The sequence below is a fragment of the Dendrobates tinctorius genome, unplaced genomic scaffold (assembly GCF_039654945.1).
Source record: "Dendrobates tinctorius isolate UK_male_01 unplaced genomic scaffold, ASM3965494v1 ptg000372l, whole genome shotgun sequence".
NCBI classification, from domain to species: domain Eukaryota; kingdom Metazoa; phylum Chordata; class Amphibia; order Anura; family Dendrobatidae; genus Dendrobates; species Dendrobates tinctorius.
Window position 1 is genome coordinate 88670 of NW_027362038.1, and position 27422 is coordinate 116091.

Consider the following 27422-nt stretch of genomic DNA (forward strand, 5'->3'; position numbering starts at 1 on the left):
ATGAGAGACCGACGACTGCAGTTTTACCATGTGTCCAGCATCAGTTCTACAGTGTGAGAGATGCGGGGTCTGTGACTGAAGCTGGGGGTATAAGGGTGTATACAGCGTACACTGAGGGGTTTGCGACCGAAGCTGGGGGTATACGGGTGTACATAGCATACATAGGGGTCTGCGACCGAAGCTGGGGGAATACAGGGGTATACAGCATACACAGAGTAGTCTGCAGCCGATGCTGGGAGTATACGGGTGTATACAGAGTACATAGAGGAGTCTATGACCGAAGCTGGGGGTATACAGGTGTATAAAGCATACACAGAGGAGTGTGCAACCAAAGCTGGGAGTATACAGGTATATACAGTGAACACAGAGGAGTCTGCAACCGAAGCTGGAAGTATACGGGTGTATACAGTGTACACAGAGGGGTCTGCGCCTGAAGCTGAGGGATAATAGGTGTATACAGTGTACACGGAGGGGTCTGTGACTGAAGATGGTGGTATACAGAGTACACACACGGCTCTGCTCCGTACACCTCGTACACACATGGCTCCACTCCGTACACCTCGTACACATGCGGCTCCGCTCCGTACATCTTGTGCACACATGGCTCCACTCCGTACACACACGGCTCCACTCCGTACACCTCGTACATACACGGCTCAGCTCCGTACACCTCGTACACACACGGCTCAGCTCTGTACACCTCGCACACACATGGCTCAGCTCCGTTGACCTCGTACACACGCAGCTCCGCTCCGTACACCTCGTTCACACGCGGCTCCGCTCCGTGCACTTTGTGCACCCGCGGCTCCGCTCCGTACACCTCGTATACACATGGCTCTGCTCTGTACACCTTGTACACACGCAGCTCCACTCCGTACACCTCGAACACACATGGCTCCGCTCCGTACACCCCGTACACATGCGGCTCCGCTCCGTACACCTCGTACACACACGGCTCTGCTCCGTACACCTCGTACACACAGGGCTCCGCTACGTACAACTCGTACACACGCGGCTCCGCTCCGTAAACCTCGTACACACACGGCTCCGCTCCGTACACCTCGTACACACAGCTCTGATCCGTACACCTCGTACACACACAGCTCCGCTCCGTACACCTCATACACACACGGCTCAGCTCCATACACCTCGTACAGACATTGCTCTGCTCCGTACACCTCGTACACACAGGGCTCTGCTCCGTACACCTCGTACACAGACGGCTCCGCTCCGTACACCTCGTACACACAGGGCTCTGCTCCGTACACGTCGTACACACACGGCTCCGCTCCGTACACCTCGTACACACAGGGCTCTGCTCCGTACACCTCGTACAGAGGCGGCTCCGCTCCGTACACCTCGTACACACATGACTCCGCTCCGTACACCTCATACACACAGGGCTCCACTACGTACACCTCGTACACACGCGGCTCCGCTCCGTACACCTCGAACACACGCGGTTCCGCTCCGTACACCTTGTACACACACGGCTCCACTCCGTACACCTCGTACACACACGGCTCCGCTCCGTACACCTCGTACACACGCGGCTCCGCTCTGTACACCTCATACACACATGGCTCCGCTCCGTACACCTCGTACACACACGGCTCTGCTCTGTACACCTCATACACACATGGCTCCGCTCCGTACACCCTGTACACACACGGCTCCGCTCCGTACACCTCGTACACACACGGCTCCGCTCCGTACACCCCGTACACACACGGCTCCGCTCCGTACACCTCGTACACACGGCGCCGCTCTGTACACCTCGTACACACACGGCTCCGCTCAGTACACCTCATACACACACGGCTCCGCTCCGTACACCTCGTACACACACGGCTCCGCTCCGTACACCCTGTACTCACACGGCTCCGCTCCGTACACCTCGTACACACACGGCTCCGCTCCGTACACCTCGTACACACAGGGCTCCGCTCCGTACAACTCGTACACACGCGGCTTCGCTCCGTACACCTCGTACACACGGCTCCGCTCCGTACACCTCGTACACACACGGCTCCGCTCCGTACACCTCGTACACGTGACTCCGCTCCGTACACCTCGTACACACACAGCTCCGCTCCGTACACCTTGTACACACACGGCTCCGCTCCGTACACCTCGTACACGCGACTCCGCTCCGTACACCTCGTACACACACAGCTCCGCTCCGTACACCTTGTACACACACGTCTCCGCTCCGTACACCTCGTGCACACACGCCTCCGCTCCGTACACCTCATACAGACAGGGCTCTGCTCCGTACACCTCGTACACACAGGGCTCCGCTCCGTACACCTCGTACACACACGGCTCCACTCCGTACACCTCGCACACACACAGCTCCGCTCCGTACACCTCGTACACACACGGCTCCGCTCCGTACACCTCGTACACACGGCTCCGCTCCGTACACCTCGTACACACACAGCTCCGCTCCGTACACCTTGTACACAGACGTCTCCGCTCCGTACACCTCGTACACACACGGCTCCGCTCCGTACACCTCGTACACACACGGCTCCGCTCCGTACACCTCGTACACACACGGCTCCGCTCCGTACACCTCGTACACACACGGCTCCGCTCCGTACACCTCGTACACACACGGCTCCACTCCGTACACCTCGTACACACACGGTTCTGCTACATCCACCCTGTAAACCCCTCCTGACCCCACACAGAAACTTCCCCTCATCCAGCACCATGACAACCAGCACAGCAGAGTCCTGCACACACCGAGGCCCCTGATCATGTGACCCCTGACTCCTCCCCTCCTGTGACCTCATCACAGGTCCTGTGTGCACAGAGCAGCTGTAGAAATCTCCGGCCTCGGGGGTCTCACCAGACTTCGCTCTTTTCTTGCAGGGGCCGCAGTGGATTTCATCCTGGATCCATAGAGCTGAATAGAGGAGCGATGTTCTTTCACTCTGATGGGAATTGATGGTGACGTTTGTCCAACGTCCACGTTACCGAGTAAATCCCCCCAGGACTGCAGCCGGTAAAGACCCCGATATCCACAGGTGTCCCCTCTAATTGGGGGAAAGGGATAGAAAAGCCTCTTATCCCGAGGGGAAACCCTGTACATGGAGACATCGGCCTCAGATCTCTCCTGTCCTGTTCTTCCAGAAAAGCCTCAAACTTCTGTGTGTGACTCAGAGCTGAGATCTAACGGGAGAGAAGATTCCAGTGCGGGGAAGACGGGAAACCTTCATATAGACGGCCGGTGGGGATGGAGGCAGTGACCGACTCTGGCCACATCTGTCTCTAGAGCCGCAGTAGAAGATGAAGATGTCGTCCTCATCATGAAGGAGTTATTTCTCATGTCGCGTGTGATGAATATCTCCTGCAGTATTGCTAATGCCGATTCCAGTGTCGGTAATGAGACGAGAATTAGCGTTATGGAAGATGAGTCTATGAGGAACGTGTTCAGCTGCCGACTCCGAGGAGGAAACTGCTTGTTGTCTGTGGCCTAAATATATAGGTTTTATTAGTAGATGTCAGGGAAGAAAACTAAACCCTGTAAGATAATAAATCTCCTCATATGTTTCCCTTATTATCTCCAGTAATTGTATTATTACACAGGATTCTTATGCTGTTACATCGGATCATCGTCTTCTCATTCAGGTCTCTACAATATCGGATCCTCTCAGTGAAGATCTTCTACAAAAGAGAATTTTCCTGATTTACCCATCAAGGATGGATATGGACAGAGACAAGATGGCGGAGAGGATGTTACACCTCACCCTAGAGATCCTCTTCCGTCTCACTGGAGAGGTGAGAGATTCTGATGACGTCACATTACATCATTCTTATCTATGGGAATAACGGATGGACAGAACTGGAGAGGTGAGGACTCTGGAAATGTCTGTAGTGAGATTTATTAATGTGTCTCTCCATAACCAGGATTACACAGTGGTGAAGAAGACCTCTAGTGATCGCTGTCAGGACCCTGTGTCTGAGGGATGGGGAAGATCCCTGAGCCCAATCACGGGGCCTCCACCTCACCCCCTGATCCATGAGGACATCAATGACCAGAAGATCCTAGAAGTCACCTACAAGATGATTGAGCTGCTGACTGGAGAGGTGACACTGCTGGGAATGCTGGGACATTATACAGTAACACTATGAAGGGATCGGGGGGATGACGGTATCATTGTATGTGTCAGGTTCCTATAAGGTGTCAGGATGTCGCTGTCTATTTCTCCATGGAGGAGTGGGAGTATTTAGAAGGACACAGAGATCTGTACAAGGACGTCATAATGGAGGTTCCCCAGCCCCTCACATCTCCAGGTAATAGACAGGACTAAATACACACGGCCTATAATTATCTGTATGTAGAGAATGAATTCAGTCCCTGTATGTGTTTCCTCCAGATCTGTCCAGTAAGAGGACAGCACCAGAGAGATGTCCCCGTCCTCTTCTTCCACAGGACTGTAACCAAGAAGATCCCAGTGCTCCTCAGGATCATCAGGTAGATGGAGAGAAGGTGTCAGGAGATCTCCCCTATGATGTGTAGACGGCTGTGAAGGTCTTGTGCTCAGTCTTGTTTTATCCACCAGTATTATATGTTTTATACTTGTGTAATGAGAACGGTGGAGATGGCAGGATTAGAGCTGATCATAGATGGGACTTCTCCATCTGTCGGTGACTTTTACAATATTTGTTTCAGGGTGAAGATCTGACCCATATTAACACTACAGAGACATATGTGAGGGGTGATGAGTGGTGTAAAGAGGAGAGTGCCACAAATGACTACCCAGGTGAGTAGTAACCACTGAATGCAGAGAAGTCACAGATTCCTCTCAGTCACCGGCTGTGGCTGCTTTATCGGTGGTGTAGTCCGGCCTTATTACCATGATCACCATTTTGCCTCTAGACCACAACATTCTCCTCCACCCAAAACTGTTCTAATGACATTGGGCATTGAAAGCCCTTTTCTATAGACCTTACAACCTCGAGGATCCTCCTACCCCCTGGGATTAGTGTGAGGGTGATTCCTTAGTGCGAGATCTATATGATTGCTTGTACCTGACCCAATATAGGCCGAGTGCACGCTTACAGAGTTAGATGTCTACTTTTTTCTCTGCAAAGGCTTGCATACAACTGAAGTTTATTCTCAAGACAGAGAGTCAGGAAATGGGTGTCACACAATCTCCTGAGTAGCCAGTGTCAGTCTATGATAGGTCCATTTCATCTTCACTTCCATATATGGTATCCAGTATCTCAGCTTCTGCATTCCAAGGATTCCTTCCAGGGTGTTGTCTGAAGACACAGACGCCATCTTGGAACACCATATCTAAACTGACTAATATAACGTTTAATAATTGATTTCATTAGCCATTCTCTCCTTCACATTAGGAGACGCTGACCGTTACCTGCCCAGATCTGTAACTATAAAGCCAAATGACAGCGTACGTAGAATGTGCTGACAAGATAGAAAATCACTTGAAGAAAAATCTTATGCTGGGCCTGTAAGAGAAAGCGGAGGGTAATGATGCTGTTGGCTTTCTAGATCCCTGAGATCTTATCGGATGAATCTTCTCTCCCTTCTGTGCTGCTGAATGTCTCATGGTCCCTACAAGACCAGGTCCAGTCTTTCTGGCCAAACTTCCCTTTTATGATCGACAAAAGTGAGGCCAAGTGTGAATTTCTGTAGAGTAACAGCAGAGTTTCCCTTTATCCTGACTTTTCAATTTGTATAAAATCTACCGTATTTTTCGGACTATGTGACGCACTGTTTTCCTTCAAAAATGTGGAGTAAAATGGGGGGTGCGTCTTATAGTCCGGATGTACCGGCTCTGGCTGTGGTGGGTAGGTGGGGGAACGGCATCAGCGGAGCAGCGGGTCACAGGAGGCTGGAGCCGGTGGCTGCAGCTAACTCCTGTTGCTGTGGCTAAAGAGAAATGAATACTCACTGCATTACATGCCCATGGGCTTGGAGGGCAATGAATATTCATTTCTCGTTAATAATAGTATCTTGATATGATTAGCCCCTAACCCTGGTACTGGTATGCATGGCCCCATCCTTATAATTGGCCCGCACCCCCATCCCCATCCTGGTATGCATGACCCCATCAGAAAACATTAAAAAACAAACCATTACACTTACCTACCCCGCGCTCCCTCGCAGCGTCCTGCTCCGATGCAGCAACTGCTATATGCTTGTAAGCAGCACATGGCAGGGATGTCACGCGCTGCTCACAAGCAGAGAACAGCTGCCAGGACTGTGCACGCAAAGGGCAGTGAGTATTCATTGCTCTTCAGTAGCACACAGTGTCAGCCACCGGCTTCCTGCTGCTACCGGCGGTCACGTGTGCTGCTACTTAAGATAAATGAATATTCATGAATTCTCACTGTTCTCAGCACTGCTTACAAGTATATAGCAGTTGCTGGCACCGGAGCAGGACACTGCAAGGAAGCGCCGGGTAGGTAAGTGTAATGGTTTGTTTTTTTTAATGTTTTGTGATGGGGCACTGCATACCAGGACGAGAATGGCCCATACATACCAGGATAAGGATGGGGGTCCGTGCATACGAGGATAGGGATGGGGGACCATGCATATTAGGATGAGGTTGGGACCCTGCATACCAGGATGGGGGTGAGGGCTACTTATAAGGATGGGGCCCTGCATACCAGGATGAGCTGGGGCCCTGCATACCAGGACGAGATGGGGCCCTGCATAACAGGATAGGGATGGAACCATGCATAACAGGATAGGGATGGGACCATGCATACTAGGACGAGATGCGGCTATGCATTCCTGGAAGAGATGGGGGCCCTGCATACCAGGATAGGGATGGGACCATGCATACCAAGATAGGGATGGGACCATGCATACTAGGATGAGATGTGGCTATGCATACCTGCTGTTGGGGAGCTATAGAGGGAGGGCTAAATTAACCCTTCACGGTGGACCAAGTGATTTCCAAATTAATCCACGGGGCATTGCTAGCAACTGGGAATGACCAGACGGAGACATATGCCTCTGTATGGGAGGATCAAGGCAGATCACTAACCCCGTTTATTATGTCACCTTTTTATAGTATTTTGCTTAATTATGCAAAATACTCAGCTACCAATAGCATCGTCGTAATACATTTACTTTATAAGCCAATAGTTTTGCAAGAAAATCGGAATATGTCCCTAGTTACATGATGCAGAGAATAGAACAATAGCACATTCATCAGGGTCTCATATCTCGTGCAAGCTGGAACAGTCTGGTTTCATTACAGCCGTGAACTTTCCCCTAGTTACAAAATTTAACTCGTGAACAACAAAATGGCGTCGCAAACACAAAAATGGAGTCTTTGAGAACAAGATGCCCCATACATCTAAATACTGTACTTCACAATACCAGGCTGAGGATGGGGCCCTGCATACCAGGATAGGGATGAGGGTGATCATTCCTGTCAGGATAGGAATGAGGGGGCCATGCATACTAGGATATGGATGAGGCCATGCATACCAGGATAGGGATGAGGGATCCATGTATACCAGGATGGAGATGAGGGATCCATGTATACCAGGATAGGGATGAGGGGGCCATGTTTACCAGGATAGGGATGAGGGGGCCATGTATACCAGGATAGGGATGAGGGGACCATGTATACCAGGATAGGGGATATTAAGTACAGAATTGACCACATTTTTTGCTTCATTTTTTTTCCTAATTTCTGCTTCTAAAACCTAGGTGCGTCTTATGGTCCAAAAAATATGGTAATTTCAAGGAGGATTGTGATAATCTACAGGACAAACATTCCACCTGTGCCATGATAGATCGCTAAGCTATGCGTGGCTGATGGCTATAATATACATTTATTCCCGCCTGCAGGAGATGTGTTGGCTCCAGCCCTGGCGTCATGGATTCACCCCATGTCATAAATTCCATTATGCTTTCCATCCTAAGGAATTCAGATTACTCCACAATCTCTCCTGAAATGGGGACGCTAATACTTTCTCTACTCTTCTGGTCAGGACTCATAGTGGCTCCAATTGTCCACCATAAATGAGTGCAGCTCCAGTTTAGTGTTCTCCCCTCGTATGTACGTTGTTGTTGGGGATGTAACATATTTTTTTATTCTATGTCTTTTTTTAACCTGTTCCTTCTGTATGATAGTTTGATTGTGGTGGGATCGGCCTTCCTGCCTAATGTGAGTCTGTAACTCCCTGATAGTCTTAAAAAAAATCTCTCCATTGCCTCTTCCAAATGCCTAAGATCTAAATTTAAAGGGAACCTGTCAGCCGGATTGTGCACAGTAACCTCCAGACACTGTCAGGTCAGCGCCGTTATACTGATTACAATGATACCTGGTGATGAAATCCGTCTTGTGGTTGTTGTTTAATCTGTATTTGTAGTTTTCAGTTAATGAGAATCTCGTGCTTCGGGGCAGGGCTTTATGTGATGAATATGTAATCATCACATCTGTCCAAAAAATAAGGAAAAAAGCAGCACAAAACGGCCATAGTCCTGTTTCTTGCCTGCACTTATCCTGCCCTCACAAACCTTGTCCATGTATGCTTTTCTGAAATAAAGGACTTAGGTTTTTTATGATACGGTAAACGGAGTGTGCTGCTTTTTTCCTTTTTTTTTTGGATTGTCTTGTGTGCTTCTTCAAGCAAGCACCTTCACTACCGTGCTTTCACCCTGCAAAGTGTTGCTGACTCAGAGTCCACCCACTCCACCAGTAAGTAGACTGTTTCTTAGTGCCTTTCTATTTTTTTCTTTTTGATTTACATATTCATCTGTATTGGCTTTTGACAGGTCGCTAATCCCTCACTGACCTGCCCCCATTATTTCATAATGCATATAATAGTGTTGATATTATTGTTGATAATGCCTATTGTGACCTCATTCTCTGGTCCACCAGCAGTGAGTTCTCCTTCCAGACTCCCTCTGGTGGTAACAGGAGGTAGTGAGGCTGATTTAATCAGTAGAGATCTGCCACCTGATAATGAGGATGACAATTGGACCTCAGGAATCAGACTGGATTTAAGACAGCCGACGCCCTAGTCTTTGCTGGTGATTGCTTCTGCTTTCCAGGTCTTGGTTTTCAGCTCTGTTCCAGCCTTTTCAAGCTAAGTGTTTTTGCTAATGTTCACACTTGATTTTGTTGGTCTATTCAGTTTTTTGTGTGTTCAGCCAGTCCCGGCTGGGGCTGTGCTGAATTTCTACTCCTATTTATCTGTATTTGCCAACTTGCTTTTTAGTCCCTTATTAGATTGGCCTCTTTTTGCTCTGTCTCAGAATATTTCAGAGTGCTGATATAGTGGGAGAAGTCTAGTGACTTCTGGGTTAATTTTGTTATCTGAAGTGTTGGACATTATTTTTGTAGGGTTTTTGGCAGATTGCAGACAGTGTCTTTCCTTTTCTTTATAGTTAGTTTGGGCCCCATCGTTTGCTCAGCCTATTTTCCTGCCTTTGTGTTTTCATCTTGTTTCACCGTCAATACATGTGTGGGGGCTGTCTATTCCTTTGGGGTCTGCTCTGGGGCAGTTAGTTTTCCCCTTTTCTTGCTTTAGGCTTATGTAGTCCTCCGGCGGTGACGAGGCGTCTGGATCATCGTAGGAACGCTCCACTGCTACTGCTAGTTGTTTGGTTAGGATCAGGGATCTGCAATCTGCATAGTTACCAACCTTTCTGGTTTTCTGGGACTTAGCTTTTTGTTGTCCTCCTCGGTGACTCATTCATAACAGAATCACCAGCCATACCTGTTGTGAGTTCATTTTTCCCTTCATCATTGAGGTCTGATGAACTCCTTCCTCTGGTGAAGGAAGGTAGTGAGACTGATTACCAAACACCTGGGCAGCTAGATGATAACTGGGTGGCTGGAATTGAGGACTGGATATAAGGCTGCCGACGCCCTTCTTCCTGGCTGGTGATTTTCCTGCTGGATTCTTGTAGACCAGTCTGATTCCTGCCTCTCAAAGCTAAGTTTTTCTGCTCTGCTTTGTACTCTTCAGTTTTGTTTTTGTTTTGCCTTGTTTTTTGGGAGTTCTGCCATCCCCGGCCGGGGGTGAGCTGAATACCATTTTTGTCTCTGATCTGTTGATCTTTTGCTCTGTCTTCAGAATATACCTGAGTGCTGATATAGTCTTTTGAAGCCTAGCGACTTCAGGGCCAGTTTTTCCTATCAGTCGGTTGGCTCATTTTGATAGGGTTTTTGCGGATGGCAGACAGCAGCTTTCCTATCCTGTCCTATGTAGTTAGCTTGGGCCCCATCGTTTGCTCAACCTATTTTTCTATCTGTGTTAGTGTTTTCATCTTGCTTCACCGCCATTATATGTTGGGGGCTGCCTATTGCTTTGGGGTCTGCTCTGGGGCAGTTTAGTTTTTCCCCTTTCTGTCTTTAGGCTATGTAGCTCTCCGGCTGTCATCGAGGGGTCTAAGGCACCGTAGGAACCCCCCACGGCTACTGCTAGTTGTTGTGGATAGGTTCAGGGGTCTGCAATCTGATAGCTGCCAACCTCTCTGGTTTTTCTGGACTTGGCTGGTATTTTGTTTTTTCCTCCTTCGGTGACTCATCATAACACATACCGCAGATTCTAGGGTACTCAAAAGCAGGAAAAAATTGTTTAAAAAAAAGAAAGAAAAAAAAAAAGTGTCAGAATTTTTTTATATATATATTTTTTTCCTCTTTTTTTTTTCTGGGGCCGTAGGATTTTTTTTTTTTCCTAATGGAGATTAAGCAATTGACTGATCGTGTGGAGCAACTTGCTGCTGAAGTGCAGGGAATTTCCACTTGCCTCATTCAGTCACATGCTGCTGAACCTAAATTCCCCACTCCTGATGTGTTTTTTGGGGATCGGTCTAAATTTTTGAATTTTAAGAATAACTGTAAATTATTTCTTGCCTTGAAGCCTAACTCATCGGGGAGCTCTGTGCAGCAGGTTAAAATTGTCATCTCCTTGCTGCGCGGCGATCCCCAGGATTGGGCTTTTTCTCTGACACCTGAAAATCCTATTTTGACTAATGTGGATGCATTTTTTCAAGCCTTGGGGTTGTTGTATGATGAACCTAATGCTGTTGATCAAGCTGAGAGAACCCTGTTGGCATTAAACCAGGGTCAGGATTCTGCAGAGTTATACTGTCAAAAATTAAGAAAGTGGGCGGTCCTCACTGCATGGAATGAAAGATGTTATGGTGGGATTTCCTGTTCCCTCTGGTCTGGATGATTCTATGTCATTAGCCATTCAAGTTGATCGGCGTTTACGTGAACGTAAAACTAAACGGGAGGCGCTGCCACCTTTTGAACAAATGTCTGAACCTATGCAATGTGATGGGGTTTTGTCTAGGGCGCAATGTCAGGAATTTAGAAGGCGTAATAAGCTGTGTTTTTTCTGTGGAGACGCCTCTCATACTATTTCTGTCTGCCCTAAATGAGAGAAACGTTTTGCACACACATTTGCTGTGGGTGGTGTACAACCTAAGTTCCTTTTGGCAATTACTCTGATCTGCTCCTTATCCATGTTTTCCACTAAGGCTTTTGTGGATTCTGGAGCAGCGTTGAATCTGATGGATTTGGACTTTGCTAAACATTGTGGTTTGTCCATGACGCCTCTGCGGACGCCTATTCCTTTGAGGGGTATTGATGCTACTCCTTTGGCGGAGAATAAACCTCAGTTTTTGACCCAGGTGATAATGCGAGTTGCCCCAGACCACCAAGAAAATTGTAAATTTCTGGTGCTGCATAATTTGCATGCCACTATTGTTCTGGGTTTTCCCTGGTTGCAAACTCATAATCCTGTTTTGGATTGGAAATCTGGGTCTGTGGTGAGTTGGGGCTGTCAATGTGTGCTTAGGGACGCTCCTGTTTTCTTCACCTCTCCTCAGTCTCATGATATTCCTGATTATCTGGCCGATTTTTCTGATGTATTTAGTGAGAGTAAGTCTGCGTTTTTGCCTCCTCATAGGAGTTATGACTGTGCAATTGAGTTGATGCCTGGGTGTAAATTTCCCAAGGGTCGGCTTTTCAACTTATCAGTACCCGAACACGATGCTATGTGATCCTATATTAAGGAGTCGTTGGAGAAGGGTCATATTAGACTATCCTCGTCACCTTTAGGTACTGGGGTTTTTTGTGGCCAAGAAAGATGGTTCATTAAGACCGTGTATTGATTATCGTTCCCTTAACAAGATGACGGTTAAATATCAGTACCCGTTACCTCTGATGTCTGATGTATTTCCCAGAGTTAAGAGTGCCTGCTGGTTTATTAAGCTTGACCTCAGGGGGGCGTATTATCTTATTAGCATCAAGCACAGGGATGAATGGAAGATGGCGTTTAATACTCCGGAGGGACATTTTGAGTACCTGGTGATGCCTTTTGGGCTCACTAATGCCCCTTCTGTCTTCCAGTCCTTTATGAATGATATTTTCCGAGACCTTGTGGATAAGTTTTTGATCATCTATCTGGATCATATATTGATCTTTTCTAGTGATTGGCATTCTCATGTGGAACATGTCCGGACTGTGTTCCGGATTTTGAGGGAGAATTCCCTGTTTGTTAAGGGATTGAAATGCCTCTTTGGTGTACAGAGGATTTCATTTTTGGGATTTATCTTGTCTCCGTCGACTATTGAAATGGACCCGGCCAAGGTACAGGCCATTTATGATTGGGTTCAGCCTACTTCTTTGAAGGCTCTCCAGAAGTTTTTGGGTTTTGCTAATTTCTATCGTAAATTTATAGGTAATTTTTCTGGTATTGTCAAACCACTGACTGATCTGACCAAGAAGGGCGCTGATGTGCTGAATTAGTCTGCTGAGGCTGTCTCAGCATTTCAGGAGCTTAAGCAGAGATTTACTTCAGCTCCAGTTTTACGGCAACCTCATGTCTCACTTCCATTTCAGGTGGAGGTAGATGCTTCTGAGATTGGTGCAGGAGCTGTGTTGTCCCAAAAAGACCCTGTGACTTCTAAGATGAATCCTTGTGCCTTCTTTTCTCCTAAGTTCTCCCCATCTGAACACAACTATGACGTGGGGAATCGGGAATTGTTGGCCATGAAGTGGGCATTTGAGGAGTGGAGACATTGGTTGGAGGGAGCTAGATATCAAGTTGTGGTCCTCACCGATCACAAGAATTTGATTTATCTGGAGTCGGCCAAATGCTTGAATCCTAGACAGGCTAGATGGGCCTTGTTTTTCACGCGTTTTAATTTTGTGGTCTCTTTTCTTCCGGGCACTAAGAATGTTAAGGCAGACCCTCTTTCTAGGAGTTTCTTTGCTGATTCTCTTAATGTGACTGAGCCTACTACCATCCTAGGTGAGGGGGTAGTTCTTTCTGCCATTTTGCCCGATTTGAGACGCACCCTGGAGGAATTTCAGGAGGATAAACCTGAGCGTTGCCCTATGGGAAAATTGTATGTTCCTGACCAGTGGAGAAAGAGAGTGATGTCTGAAGTTCATTGCTCCGCATTGGCTGGTCATCCAGGTATTTTTGGTACCAGAGATTTGGTGAGTTGGTCTTTTTGGTGGCCCGCCTTATCTTGTGATGTCAGGAATTTTGTGCAGTCCTGTGGGACTTGTTCTCGGTCTAAACCCTGTTCTAGTGGGTTGCTGATGCCCCTGCCATTGCCCAAGAGGCAATGGACCCATATCTCAATGGATTTTATTTCTGATCTTCCTGTTTCTCAGAGAATGACTGTTATCTGGGTGATTTGTGATAGATTTTCGAAGATGGTCCATCTTGTACCACTCCCAAAGTTGCCATCTTCTGCTGAGTTGGTGCCCTTGTTTTTACAACAGGTGGTTCGGTTACATGGGATTCCTGAGAACATTGTGTCGGACAGAGGAGTCCAGTTTGTTTCCAGATTCTGGAAAGCCTTTTGTTCCAATCTGGGAATTCAGTTATCCTTCTCAGCGTTTCATCCCCAGACTAATGGGCAGACTGAGAGAATAAACCAGACCTTGGAGTCTTATTTAAGATGTTTTATATCTGCTGATCAGGATGATTGGGTTTCATTTTTGCCCTTGGCCGAATTCGCGCTGAACAATAGAGCTAGTTCTGCCACTTTGATGTCACCCTTTTTCTGTAGTTTTGGGTTTCATCCTCGATTCTCTTCAGGGCAAGTGGACGCTTCGTCCTGCCCAGGTGTGGACACTGTGGTTGAGAGAATGCAGCAGATATGGGACCAAGTAGTGGATAAGTTGTCACTCTCTCAGGAAAAGGCCCAGCGATTTTCCAACCGACGTAGGACAATTGGTCCTGGTTTAAAGTGGGTGATATAGTTTGGTTGTCGTCTAAGAATATTCCTATGAAGGTTGCATCTCCAAAATTTAAGCCAAGATTTATTGGACCTTATAAAATTTTGGAGATTCTTAATCCTGTTTCTTTTCGATTGGCTCTTCCAGTTACGTTCAAGATCCATAACGTATTTCATAAATCACTGTTGAAGAGGTTTGTTGAGCCTGTGGTTCCTATGGCAGCACCTCCTGACCCTGTATTGGTTAAAGGCAATATGGAATATTGTATTTGCCAACTTGCTTTTTAGTCCCTTATTAGATTGGCCTCTTTTTGCTCTGTCTCAGAATATTTCAGAGTGCTGATATAGTGGGAGAAGTCTAGTGACTTCTGGGTTAATTTTGTTATCAGAAGTTTTGGACATTATTTTTGTAGGGTTTTTGGCAGATTGCAGACAGTGTCTTTCCTTTCCTATCCTTTATAGTTAGTTTGGCCCCATCGTTTGCTCAGCCTATTTTCCTGCCTGTGTTTGTGTTTTCATCTTGTTTCACCGTCAATGCATGTGTGGGGGCTGTCTATTCCTTTGGGGTCTGCTCTGGGGCAGTTAGTTTTCCCCTTTTCTTGCTTTAGGCTTATGTAGTCCTCCGGCGGTGACGAGGCGTCTGGATCATCGTAGGAATGCTCCACTGCTACTGCTAGTTGTGTGGCTAGGATCAGGGATCTGCAATCTGCATAGTTACCAACCTCTCTTGTTTTCTGCGACTTAGCTTTTTGTTGTCCTCCTCGGTGACACATTCATAACAGCCTATAATACTATGGCTATTGTGAGGCTTAGAAAAAATTTGCATATGACACTGGCGGTGCCTGTCCAGTAACATCTATCTCTTACTTATAGATGCTACTGCGCAGGCGCCGCCATCGCCAGTGACATTTTTCTGGATGTAATTTTTTATGTAAAATAGGGGGCAGGTCACTGAAGGATCAGTGTCATAAGCCAATACAGATGAATATTTACACAGAGCAACACATAAGGCCCCGCCCACAGCCACTCCCACACCCCAACCCGAAGCACGAGAATCTCATTAACTGAAAACTACAAATACAGATTAAACAACCAGCCCTCAACTGCCCAGAAAAGGCACATCTATTAGATGCGCCAATTCCGATGGTTTTCCCAGGTCTTCCCACTTGCCCTGTAGCGGTGGCAAGTGGGGTTCATATTTGAGGGGTTGATGTCACATTTTTATTGTCAGGTGACATCAAGCCCACAGCTTAGTAATGGAGAGGTGTCTATCCATTACTATCCTCATAGTTACATGGTAAATAAAGACACAGCCAGAATAATGTCTTTTATTAGAAATAAAACGGTTTTTCTTTTTTAATTAAAAATAACAAACACAGTTATACTCATCTAACGCTTATTTCCACCGAAGACCTCGTTCTCCTGTATTAAAAATAAAAAAAAAACAATATACCATTCCTGTCTGTCGTTCTGTCCCATGCCGTAATCTATGTCTGGGGGATAATTAGTTTTCAACCTGGACTGTGCCAAGATGCAACTGTCCAGGCTGAGAGCCACTGGTGAATGAGCAAGCGCAGCATCATTGACCAGCAGTGACATCATCGAGGTTTCCAGCCAGGCTGAACCGCAGTGACCTCAGGACCGTGGGAAAAAGTCATTGATGAGGTCACCACAGTTCAAGCTAAGTGACTTCACAGCAGATCACCGTGAGAATTCTCTGTTATCTTTAAATAAAAAACGAAAACTGTGTTTTGTTTTATTTCTAATAAAAGACTTTATTCTGGCTGTGTCTTTATTTACCATATAACTATAATATTAGTAATGGATAGGTGTCTTATAGACACCTCTACATTACTAAGCCGTGGGCTTGATGTCACCTGACAATACAAGGGTGACATCAACCCCACAAATATGAACCCCACTTGCCAACACTACAGGGCAAGTGGGAAGAGCCGGGAAAAGGGCACGAATTGGCGCATCTAATAGATGTGCCTTTTCTGGGCAGCTGCGGGCTGCTTTTTTTAGGCTGGGGGGGTCAATATCCATGGCCCCTTACAAGTCTGAGAATACAAGCCCCCAGTTTTCAGCTTTAGCAAGGCTGGTTGTCAAAAATGGGGGGGACACACGCCGTTGTTTTAAATTATTTATTTAAATAATTGAAAAAACAGTGTGGGGACCCCTCTATTCTTGATAACCAGTCTTGCTGAAGCTGACAGCTGAGGGTTGCAGCCCCCAGTTGTGAATTTTGTCAGACTGGTTATTGAAAATACAGTGGGACCCACGCCGTTTTTTCATTTATTTATTTAGTTATAGCGCAAGTTGCGGGTGAGGAATACTCCCATCATCCTCCCCTGCTGTCACTGTTCTTAGCAGCAGGTGTAGGATGATGAGAGTAATACTCCCAAAAGCCTCCACCTGCTGTCATCATTCTAACCTTAATATAACTCTCATCATTCCCCCCGCCGGCAGAGCAGGGGAGAATGATGAGAGCGTCTTCAGCACCTGCCACCGGGGAACAGCACTTACTGTAGTGCTTATTCCTTGCCGGCTGTACATGTGGTACTGATGCTGCACACTGTTGTCAGACATGTGCCCAAGTATTATGCACATGGACCAGAAAAATCAGTACTGGAAATATCAGGACGTGTGAAACCGGCCTTATACACAGTTCTCTTTAAATTCCTAATATTTCTTCTTGAAACTCATCTGACAGAAAATATTGGAGCTTACGATAGTATAGATTGTGAAGTCTCCGAGCCCCATACTCTAATTACACCAGAGAGGTTTCACCACTAGTTACTCATTATTAATATCTGACGTGTGTCACTTTATGTGGTGGTAACTTTAGAATTCTTCACAAAGGATAATAGAAAACAAATGGATCTTACAAATTATTTTCCAGCTTCTCACTGTACCCTATATACGGTTGTACACTACTGTCTGGGCACATGGCAGTGTTCAGAAGGGAAGGAGCGCCATTTAGCTACTTGAATGCAGATCTAGCTGGAATAGTTTGCAGACACAATATATTGGGAGCACTGTTCATGGTCACCTGGCAGCTCAAAAGATGTCCTCCATGAACCTGCTTGGCTCTATCTTCTCTGCTTTCCATATCCCAAGGATTGCCTTGCTCATCGCCCTTTAACGCCATTACATGAATCTGGACTTACACAGGGACCCCTAGGCTTGGACCATGGTGTTACCTGCTATTCTGTGGTGTTAGATGGCAAGAGGAATAGTCAGGTAGCTGGGTCAGAACCAGAAGGACAGAATACAGAATCATAAGACACAAGAGTAGTCAGTAAACGAGCCACGGTCACAACAGGAAACAAATACACAAGCCGCAAGCTGAGCACATAGGACTGAACCAGAGGAGAATAGCGCTGTATTTGGCAGATTCTGGCCATGCCATGTGCTTTGAGCTTTAGTAGAGTGTGGTACTTTCCAATTGGCTGAAGTAGGGAGCAGATTACTCCAGCTGGACAGCAGGAACAGATCCCAGATGAGATTGGACACATCATATGCAGAAGCTCTAATATAACTAAATGACCAAAAACCAGAATAGTAGAAATCCCCATAAAGTGATTCCATTTGATAAATTAATTTACTGAGGGTTATTGTCATGATCCAGGACAGGATTTCGCTTTGGCCCGTCCTGGTCAGACAGGGTTAATTGTTTCTGCCTCTCTCTGGCAGAGGGCGGCTATTTAATGCTCACTTGACCTAGGTCCGGTGTCAGTTATACTCCTGCCCTCGGCTGAGTTAGTTGACCCCTTGTGTACGTGTGCCTTGTGCCTGATAACTTGTTGCTTGTTTGGTTTTGATCCGGTTCTGTCCCTGTTACGAGCTCTGCCTGTCCCTTTTGTACCGCACCTCTCTCTCATGTGTGACTCTCGTCTTGTAACTTGACTATTCTCTGCTCGTCCCTTTGGTACCGCACCACCCTCTCATGTAAGACTTCTGCTTGTCTGACGTGCATTTTTCTTTCCTCTTCTAAAGTATTCCTGCAGTAGGTACAGCACATCATCTGCAGTATTAGGACGCTAAGCCCCGCCGCTACCGTCACATGATCGTAGGTCCTGGTACTCCTTACTATTTTCCGTGCCTCAGGTCCTGTCTGTTTAAACCTTCATTCCCGTGTTGGTCCCCGTGCTCTCCCACAGTGTGGGTAAGTCAGCCTGCTCAGCCGTGGCAGTTGCCGACGCTGACAGGATCCTGACATTATAACTGACCGTTACCATTTTTTTTCTCTGCTCCCTTTCTCCTATGTGTGTAATGGATCCTATGCATGCTCTTTTTGAGCAGTTAAAGCACCTGACTCAGATGTCTCAGAGACTCCTGGGGTAACAACTAGCCCTGGCTCAGTCTCAGCAGCTGATCGCTGACACTGTGCAGGGGGTTTTGTCATCAGGGGCTCGTGAGGTTACAGTAATTTCCCCTGAATCTCCGGTTAAGTTACCGGATTCTTTTTCTGGAGATAAAAGGGAATTCAAAATGTTCAAGGAGGGCTGTAAGTTTTTTTTTTTTCATTGAGACCATACTCTTCTGGGGATGAAAGTCAGAGAGTGGGGGTCATTATATCTCTGTTAAGGGGTGCTCCCCAGGCTTGCACTTTTTCCCTTCCTACCACTGCCCCTGAGCGCATGACTGTGGATGAATTTTTTTGAGGCCTTGGGGCATATTTATGATGAGCCTGATCGGATGCGTATGGCTGAGGACAGGGTGATGAGCGTGTGTCAGGGGAAGCACTCAGCCGAGTGGTTCTGCTCAGAGTTCAGACGCTGGGCTGCTGAGGTCTGCTGGAATGATGCCGCCCTCCAGGGTTTGTTCCATAGAGGCCTGTCTGAACATCTGAAAGATGCCTTGGTTCTCCACCCTCCGCCTGATTCCCTGGAGGAGGCTATGACACAAGCCGTCTGAATGGATCGCAGGCTACGGGCCAGGGGAATGATGCAGGTTGAAACCCCATTATTTTCTCAAGGAAGGGGAGCCAGTCTTACATTGGAAACCATGGAGATGGGAACCATCGACTTCAAGGAGAAAGGAAAGAGACAACGGCACTTGGGAAAGTGCTTTTTTTTCTGTGGGTTTCCGGACATTGGAAAAAGGATTGCCCTTCTTGTCCACCAACCTGCAAGCGACTGAGCCCCGGTGATTGTCGTGGAGGTCACTCAGGCTCTCAAGTACCTTTTTCTCCATTTTCAAAAATGTTATTGCAAGTGGAACTTTGTTGTGGGAGTGTCTCCACACCCACTTCTGCTTTCGTGGATTGCGGATCGTCGTTGAACTTTATTGACTCTTACTTGATGTCCAGGTGTAAGTTAGGGACAGTTAGGCTGGAGACTCCTATCCACGTTGTTGCCATTAACAAAACACCACTGGCTAAAAATGACGTCATATTCCGTACAGATGAGTTTCTCCTTAAAGTGAGTTCCTTACACCAGGAACATATTTCATGTTTTGTTATGGACAACCTGCCTGCGGGACTGGTGTTGGGGTTCCCCTGGTTACAATTACATAATCCTGTGATTAATTGGGAATCTCGGAACATTGTTAAATGGGGTCCCTATTGTTCTGAAAAATGTCTGGTTACTGTGTCTTGTGTCGTCCGTGGGTCTGGAAGGTATTCCGGAGTGCCTAAAAGACTATACGGACCTTTTCTCCAAAGAGGAGGCTGAGGTTTTACGACCACACCGCCCTTTTGATTGTGCCATTGACCTGGTTCCAGGTGCTAAATTGTCCAAGGCCCGCTTGTATAACCTTTCGGGTCCAGAACGGGCTGCGATGAAGGAATACATTTCCGAGAGTCTCCGTAAGGGACACATTCGTCCTTCTGTTTCTACCGTGGCGGCGGGGTTCTTTTTTGTAAAGAAAAAAAACGGTTTACGCCCATGCCTCGATTTTCGTGAGTTAAATAAGATAAATGTGAGAAATACGTATCACCTCCCACTTATTCCTAATTTATACAACCAGTTGTCCGGAGCTAAATGGTTTTCGAAATTAGATCTACGGGGAGCGTATAACCTTATCCGAGTCCGAGATGGAGATGAGTGGAAAACTGCTTTTCTCACTACTGAAGGGTTGTTTGAAAATTTGGTCATGCCTTTCGGTCTGACCAATGCTCCAGCGGTCTTCCAAAATTTCATAAATCATGTGTTCTCTGATTATATTGGACGGTTTATGGTGGTGTATTTGGATGACATATTGATCTACTCTCCTGATAAACAGGCTCACATTGGTCATGTTCAGGCAGTTCTCCAAAGACTTCAGGAGAACTGTCTCTTTGCTAAACTGGAGAAATGTTTATTTTTTGTTCAGGAGCTGTCTTTTCTGAGGTTCATTGTGTCTGCTGAAGGGTTTCGCATGGATCCTAATAAGGTGCAGGTCATTGTCGAGTGGGTTCAACCTTGTGATTTGAAGGCTCTGCAGCATTTCCTAGGATTCGCCAATTATTATCGCAAGTTTATAAGGGGGTTCTCACAGGTGGTTAAACCCCTCACAGACATGACTCAAAAGGGGGCCGATATCAAGAATTGGTCAGCCGCAGCGATAGCGGCGTTTCAGTTTTTGAAAAAATGTTTCATGTCTGCTCCGGTTCTTATTCAACCGGACCCATCTGAACCATTTATTGTTGAGGTAGATGCCTCAGAGGTGGGGGTGGGGGCGGTATTGTCCCAGGGACCCGCCACTTTGACCAATTTGAGACCTTGCGCCTTTTTCTCGAAGAAATTCTCCCCCACGGAGAGGAACTATGATGTTGGGAATCGAGAACTTCTGGTCGTAAAGTTGGCCTTTGAAGAATGGAGGCATTTTTTGGAGGGGGCTGTCCATCCTATAACCGTAATTATGGATCACAAAATCCTAGCTTACACTGAGTCAGCTAAAAGGTTGACTCCCAGACAGGCTAGATGGTCACTTTTTTCCCGATTCAACTTCTCGATCACTTTTCAGCCAGGATCCAAAAATGTCAGAGCTGATGCCTTGTCACGCAGTCTAGATCCGGTGTCCCCCCCGAACCTCCATCCTCCATTCTTCAGCCTGGGGTGGTGGTGGCAGGTGTCTCTAATATGTTGGAACGGGAGATTTGGGAAGGCCAGTCTCTTGCACCTCCGGCTAAGCCGGTGGATAAACTTTTTGTGCCAGCTCAGTTTCGTCTCAAGGTCCTCCGGGATTTCCATGACTCAGTTCTGGGTGGACATTCAGGGATCTTGGCTACCCAGAAGGCCATTGCTAGAGTATTTTGGTGGTCTTCTTTAGCCTCTGATGTTGGGGAATATGTGTCTGCATGTGATGTTTGTGCCCGTGCAAAAACCACCCATAACCGGCCGGCCAGGGAATTGGTACCACTGCCAATTCCTGAGAGACCATGGACGCATTTGTCCATGGATTTCATCACCAACCTTCCCCCCTCCAAGGGTAATACCGTCGCTTAGGTTGTGGTGGACAGGTTTAGTAAGCAGGCACATTTTGTACCTTTGGCAGCTCTACCTAATGCGGAAACATTGTCCAGATTGTTTGTTGAGCATGTGGTGCGGTTGCATGGGGTACCCTTGAATGTGGTGTCTGAAAGAGGAGTGCAATTTGTTTCCAGATTTTGGAGGGCTTTTTGTAAGAGGTTGGGTATTGGTCTGTCATTTTCATCCGCTTATCATCCAGAGACTAATGGGCAGACCGAGAGGACCAATCAGTCTCTGGAGCAAATTCTGCGTTGCTTGACCTCAGCCTGACAGGATGATTGGTGTTCTGTGTTACCGTTGGCCGAGTTTGCGTTTAACAACCGCATTAACCAGTCTACGGGTACATCTCCCTTTTTCTGCAATTATGGGTTTCATCCACATTTTGGAGAATTTTCCCATTTGAACTCTGGGTGTCCGTCGTGCCCTTCAGTATCTGGTACATTGGAAAGGCTATGGTCCTGAAGAACAGTCGTGGGTTCCTGCTCGATCGGTTCATGCGGATCAGTTGGTCCGGGCCTTTCACGCCAAGTATCCTGAGAGACCTGGGGGTCCAGTGGCCCCCCCATTGAGAGGAGGGTACTGTCATGATCCATGACGGGGTTTCGCTTTGGCCCGTCCTGGTCAGACAGGGGGTTAATTGTTTCTGCCTCTCTCTGGCAGAGGGCGGTTATTTAATGCTCACTTGACCTAGGTCCGGTGTCAGTTATACTCCTGCCCTCGGCTGAGTTAGTTGACCCCTTGTGTACGTATGCCTTGTGCCTGATAACTTGTTGCTTGTTTGGTTTTGATCCGGTTCTGTCCCTGTTACGAGTTCTGCCTGTCCCTTTTGTACCGCACCTCTCTCTCGTGTATGACTCTCGGCTTGTGACTTGACTATTCTCTGCTCGTCCCTTTGGTACCGCACCGCCCTCTCGTGTATGACTTCTGCTTGTCTGACCTGCGTTTTCCTTTCCTCTACTAAAGTATTCCTGCAGTAGGTACATCACATCATCTGCAGTTGTAGGACGCTAAGCCCCGCCCCCTACCATCATTTGATCATAGGTTCTGGTACTCCTTACTATTTTCCATGCCTCAGGTCCTGTCTGTTTAAACCTTCATTACCATGTTGGGCCCCGTGCTCTCCCGCAGTGTGGGTAAGTCAGCCTGCTCAGCCGTGGCAGTTGCCGACGCTGACAGGATCCTGACAGTTATAATCCAAAGCCACTTTCTGGAAATTAACAGTGGATCTTGGAGAGTGAAAAATTACACATTTGCCATTTTATTACCCAGCACATAGTGCCCAGATTGTGCGCCAGGAGACACACACCAAATATTAAGTGGATTCTTCTCACTATAGTACTTTCCAATTGGCTGGAGTAGGGAGCAGATTACTCCAACTGGACAGCAGGAACAAATCCCAGATGAGATTGGACACACCATATGCAGAAGCCCTAATATGACTAAATGACAGAAAACCAGAATAGTAGAAATCCCCATAAAGTGATTCCATTTTATAAATTAATTCACTGAGGGTTATAATCCTTAGGAGGAGTGAATATTTTGACTCCACAGCCACTTTCCGGAAATTAACACGCAGTGGATGTTGGAGAGTGAAAATTACACATTTGCCATTTTATTACCCAGCACATAGTGCCCAGATTGTGCTCCAGGAGACACACACCAAAAATTAAGTGGATTCTTCTCACTATAATATTACTAAATACAGGGATCCTAAATGTTGTTTGCGCACACTGCAAGACTCCGAAGTGAGAGCGGATTTTGCTGGATTGGTTTATAGAAACCTTGTTGCTTTTCAACAGCCTTTGAGCCACTAATAGTGCGGGACCCTCTGTTTTTCCATTGACAGATGATGGACCTGAGTGGGGACTTGTTTTTTGTGAGATGAGAATTGGTGTTATTTTCGCCTACATAACATTGATTGGTTTCTTTTTATTCGATATTTGGGAGGCAGAATGAACAAACAGTTGAACACCGCACACTACTGGAACATCCAACAATGTTTTCTATTAGACTGTGAACTGTCATTGTCTTGGTAAATAATTAAAGTTTTTTACATAGCTTGCCATTTTTATGTACAGTTTAAGTAGAAATGTTCAAAAATATAAAACTCAAGGATATTTTATTTAAAAAAATGTTTTTTTTATCTTAGCAGATGACTGTACCAGGAGATCAGAGGGACAGATGACATCTTTAATTTTTAAATCTGATGATCTTGAGATCCTACAAGATAAAACTGAAGTGAATGCCATTACTCCAGATATATCATCATCCATTTACAGCAAAGATCCGACTACTAAGGAAAATCAAATTCGCCAAAGAGGCAATAAAAAACAAACTGCTCCTAAAGCAAAGAAGCCATTTTCATGTTCAGAATGTGGGAAATATTTTGCACAGAAATCAATTTTTGTTATCCACCAAAGAACTCACACAGGGGAGAAGCCTTTTTCCTGTTCAGAATGTGGGAAATGTTTTAACAATAAATCAGATTGTGCTAAGCACCAGAGAATCCACACAGGGGAGAAGCCTTTTTCATGTTTAGAATGTGGGAAATGTTTTGCACAGAAATCAAATTTTGTTACCCACCGGAGAACTCACACAGGGGACAAGCCTTTTTCCTGTTCAGAATGTGGGAAATGTTTTAGCAATAAATCAGATTGTGTTAAGCACCAGAGAACTCACACGGGGGAGAAGCCTTTTTCTTGTTCAGAATGTGGGAAATGTTTTGCAGATGAATCAAATTTTGTTACCCACAAGAGAACTCACACAGGGGAGAAGCCTTTTTCATGTTCAGAATGTGGGAAATGTTTTAGCAATAAATCAGATTGTGTTAAGCACCAGAGAATTCACACAGGGGAGAAGCCTTTTTCATGTTCAGAATGTGGGAAATGTTTTAACAATAAATCAGATTGTGTTAAGCACCAGAGAATCCACACAGGGGAGAAGCCTTTTTCATGTTTAGAATGTGGGAAATGTTTTGCACAGAAATCAAATTTTGTTACCCACCAGAGAACTCACACAGGGGAGAAGCCTTTTTCATGTTCAGAATGTGGGAAATGTTTTAGCAATAAATCAGATTGTGTTAAGCACCAGAGAACTCACATGGGGGAGAAGCCTTTTTCTTGTTCAGAATGTGGGAAATGTTTTGCAGATGAATCAAATTTTGTTACCCACAAGAGAACTCACACAGGGGAGAAGCCTTTTTCTTGTTCAGAATTTTGGTAATGTTTCAGCAATAAATAAAATTGTGTTAAACACTAGAGAATGCACACAGGGGGGAAGCCTATTTCCTGTTCAGAATGTGGGAAATGTTTTAACCAGAAAGTGCTTCTTGTTAGACATCAGAGCAGTCACACAGAGGAGAAGCCATTTTCATTTTCTTAATGTGGCAAATATTTTACTTGGAAATCAACTGTTAATAAACATCAGAGACGTCACATAGGGGCGAAGTCTTTTTTATGTTCATGTTTGAATAATTTTAACCAAAATTGAATCTTCTTAAATGGGTTGTCTCTTGTCATTCCTCATGTTTGCTGACAAAAGGATAAAACTAAACCTTATTAATTCCAAATATAAAACTGTACCCATAATTCACCCCCTGAAGGTTAGTCAGAAGGTGACTAATAGAAAAAACATGTACCCCACAGTTCAGTATATAGGGTGAGGTGACGTGTACACACTCACTCTCCAAACCTCTCATCTCTACGGGTTTAATCATCCTCACCAAAGACGACTCATCAAGAGACTATTTAATATTGACCTATATTCAAACGAGAGTAAATTAAAAAGAAAACTAAAATCATGTATCATGTTATCCGAAACAGTCAGAAAACTAGCCCCATATTGGCAGATCCCAGACCTCAAACTATATACTTCGGAAGTTTATAAGCCCCTCCAGTGTCAGGAATAGATAGTATGAATTTGAATTTACCAAATGGCTGCAATGAAACAAAGAGTGAAAAATATAAAGGGGTCTGAATACTTTCTGTACCCGCTGTATCAGTAAAAATAACTCCTCTTTATTAGGTAAAGTATAAAAGAATTGCGCCATTTTCCGATACCGTCGCGTCTCCATTTTTCATGATCTCGGGTTGGGTGAAGGCTTATTTTTTGTGTGCCGAGCGGATGATTTTAATGGATACCATTTTGGTGCATATACGATCTTTTGGTCTTTCCTTTATTGCATTTTAATGCAGTGTGGCGGCGACCAAAAAAAGTAATTCTGGGGTTTTGACATTTTTTCTCGTTACGCCATTTAGCGATCGGGTTAATTATTTTTTATAGTGATAGATCGGGCGATTCTGAACGCCGCTATAACAAATATGTGTATGTGTGATTTTTTTATTGTTTTATTTTGAAAGGGGGGTGATTTGAACTTTTATATTTTTTGAATATTTTTTAAAACTTTTTTATTTTTGGCATTGTGAAGACATACAGCATTCTATGTTAATTAACCAGACGACTATTTTTAGCAAACGAAGAATAATAGAATGTTATCTGTATGTTGGGTTTAAATTTAAGTGTAGATTTCTAGTTGGTCAAGAAAACAGACTTTTGTTTGTGTAAGCCGGTGATATTGACATCTATACATCCAAAGGACAAGAGACAGGACAGCAGCCACAACATCATCACAAGGGACACGGATCTATCATTCTACAGGAAACAACCTAGGGGTTTTCAGCCTCGGTTGGAAGAATACAGATCTGCTCCATTGACCATCACTGAACCATGGATACGTTTGGAAAAGCCAGATTGTGATCTTTGGATCAACCGGCCTTGTACCTTGTATGGACTCAATGGACTGTCATCTTCCTATGCTTGTCATTACCTCCTCTCTGTGTCTGTGCCACAGGTGGGGTAGTGACCCTGGAAGATCTGTAGTCACAGAAGCTATTATCCCGGCGGGTCAGTGGAGGGTGAGACTCTGTAATGTGCCCCATCTTGGGTGCTGTGCTGGGACTGTTCTATGTGTTATCTGCCTGTTTTGTGGTAGAATAAAGCATTGCCCACACTGTGTTACCCTCACCCTGTGTTGTCTGAGTAGCGTTTTGCCCGTGTTAATAGGAGAGCGGGAGTTCGGCAGGATGATCCCTGGTCCATGCAGCTTTGCCTAGCGGGCGACGCTCATAGCAATCCGGCAGTGACAAGCATAGAGGTCTGCTGGAGACCTCTGGTTATCATGCCAACCCATCGGTGACCCATGATCATGTGATGGGGTCACCGATGGGTGGAATTTCCGGCGCTTGCTGGAAGTGCGCATTAAATGCCGCTGACAGAGTCTGTTCGGGGCAAATGGCAGCTGCTCAAAAGAGCTGACATGTGCCGGAAAAGATGTGGTCTCACTGCCGGAGCCCACATCAAAGGGAGGAAGTACATTTATGCCCGAGGTCAGAAAGGGGTTAAAGGGGATTGTTTTTACAGAGACAGAAGTGGTAATCAATCATGTATACATACAGATAATTACAGAAATACACAGTTTATAATGTTAAATAGTATAGAGTTACCACAAGAAAATATAATTTGTGTAAATCATGTGTAGATATAAAAATTCAGGCAAATGTCAAATGTTAGAAATATCAGAGAAAAGAAGCGATCAAAGAGTCCAAAACCACATATATAGGAAAATATAAAATACAATTTTATTGTGATATATCAGGAAACAAGAAAACAATGGGGAAAGAGTCAAATTGACCACAAAAGCACATGGGCAAAAATGGGACACACCAAGGGTAAGAAAGACCAAAGGGATAGAGGTA

The 27422-nt window shown here is 45.8% G+C and overlaps 1 protein-coding gene across 1 annotated transcript; it reads left to right on the forward strand.

The window, feature by feature from the left end:
* On the forward strand, positions 1-26680 carry LOC141075784 (uncharacterized). Its single transcript, XM_073562930.1, has 7 exons — positions 1-53; positions 3579-3789; positions 3919-4098; positions 4182-4305; positions 4389-4486; positions 4685-4775; positions 23819-26680. Exons 1-7 carry the CDS (start codon positions 1-3, stop codon positions 24889-24891), a joined length of 1830 nt encoding a protein of 609 aa, XP_073419031.1. The 3' UTR covers positions 24892-26680.
* The last annotated feature ends 742 nt before the right edge of the window (positions 26681-27422 follow it).

What these genes read in the sequence shown, in the direction of transcription:
- LOC141075784 (XM_073562930.1), top strand. Translation starts at nt 1, where the DNA reads ATGAGAGACCGACGACTGCAGTTTTACCATGTGTCCAGCATCAGTTCT. An exon ending in TCCAGCATCAGTTCTACAGT is followed by an intron (nt 54 to 3,578) that starts GTGAGAGATGCG and finishes TATTATCTCCAG; the next exon opens with TAATTGTATTATTACACAGG. An exon ending in GTGCTCCTCAGGATCATCAG is followed by an intron (nt 4,487 to 4,684) that starts GTAGATGGAGAG and finishes TATTTGTTTCAG; the next exon opens with GGTGAAGATCTGACCCATAT.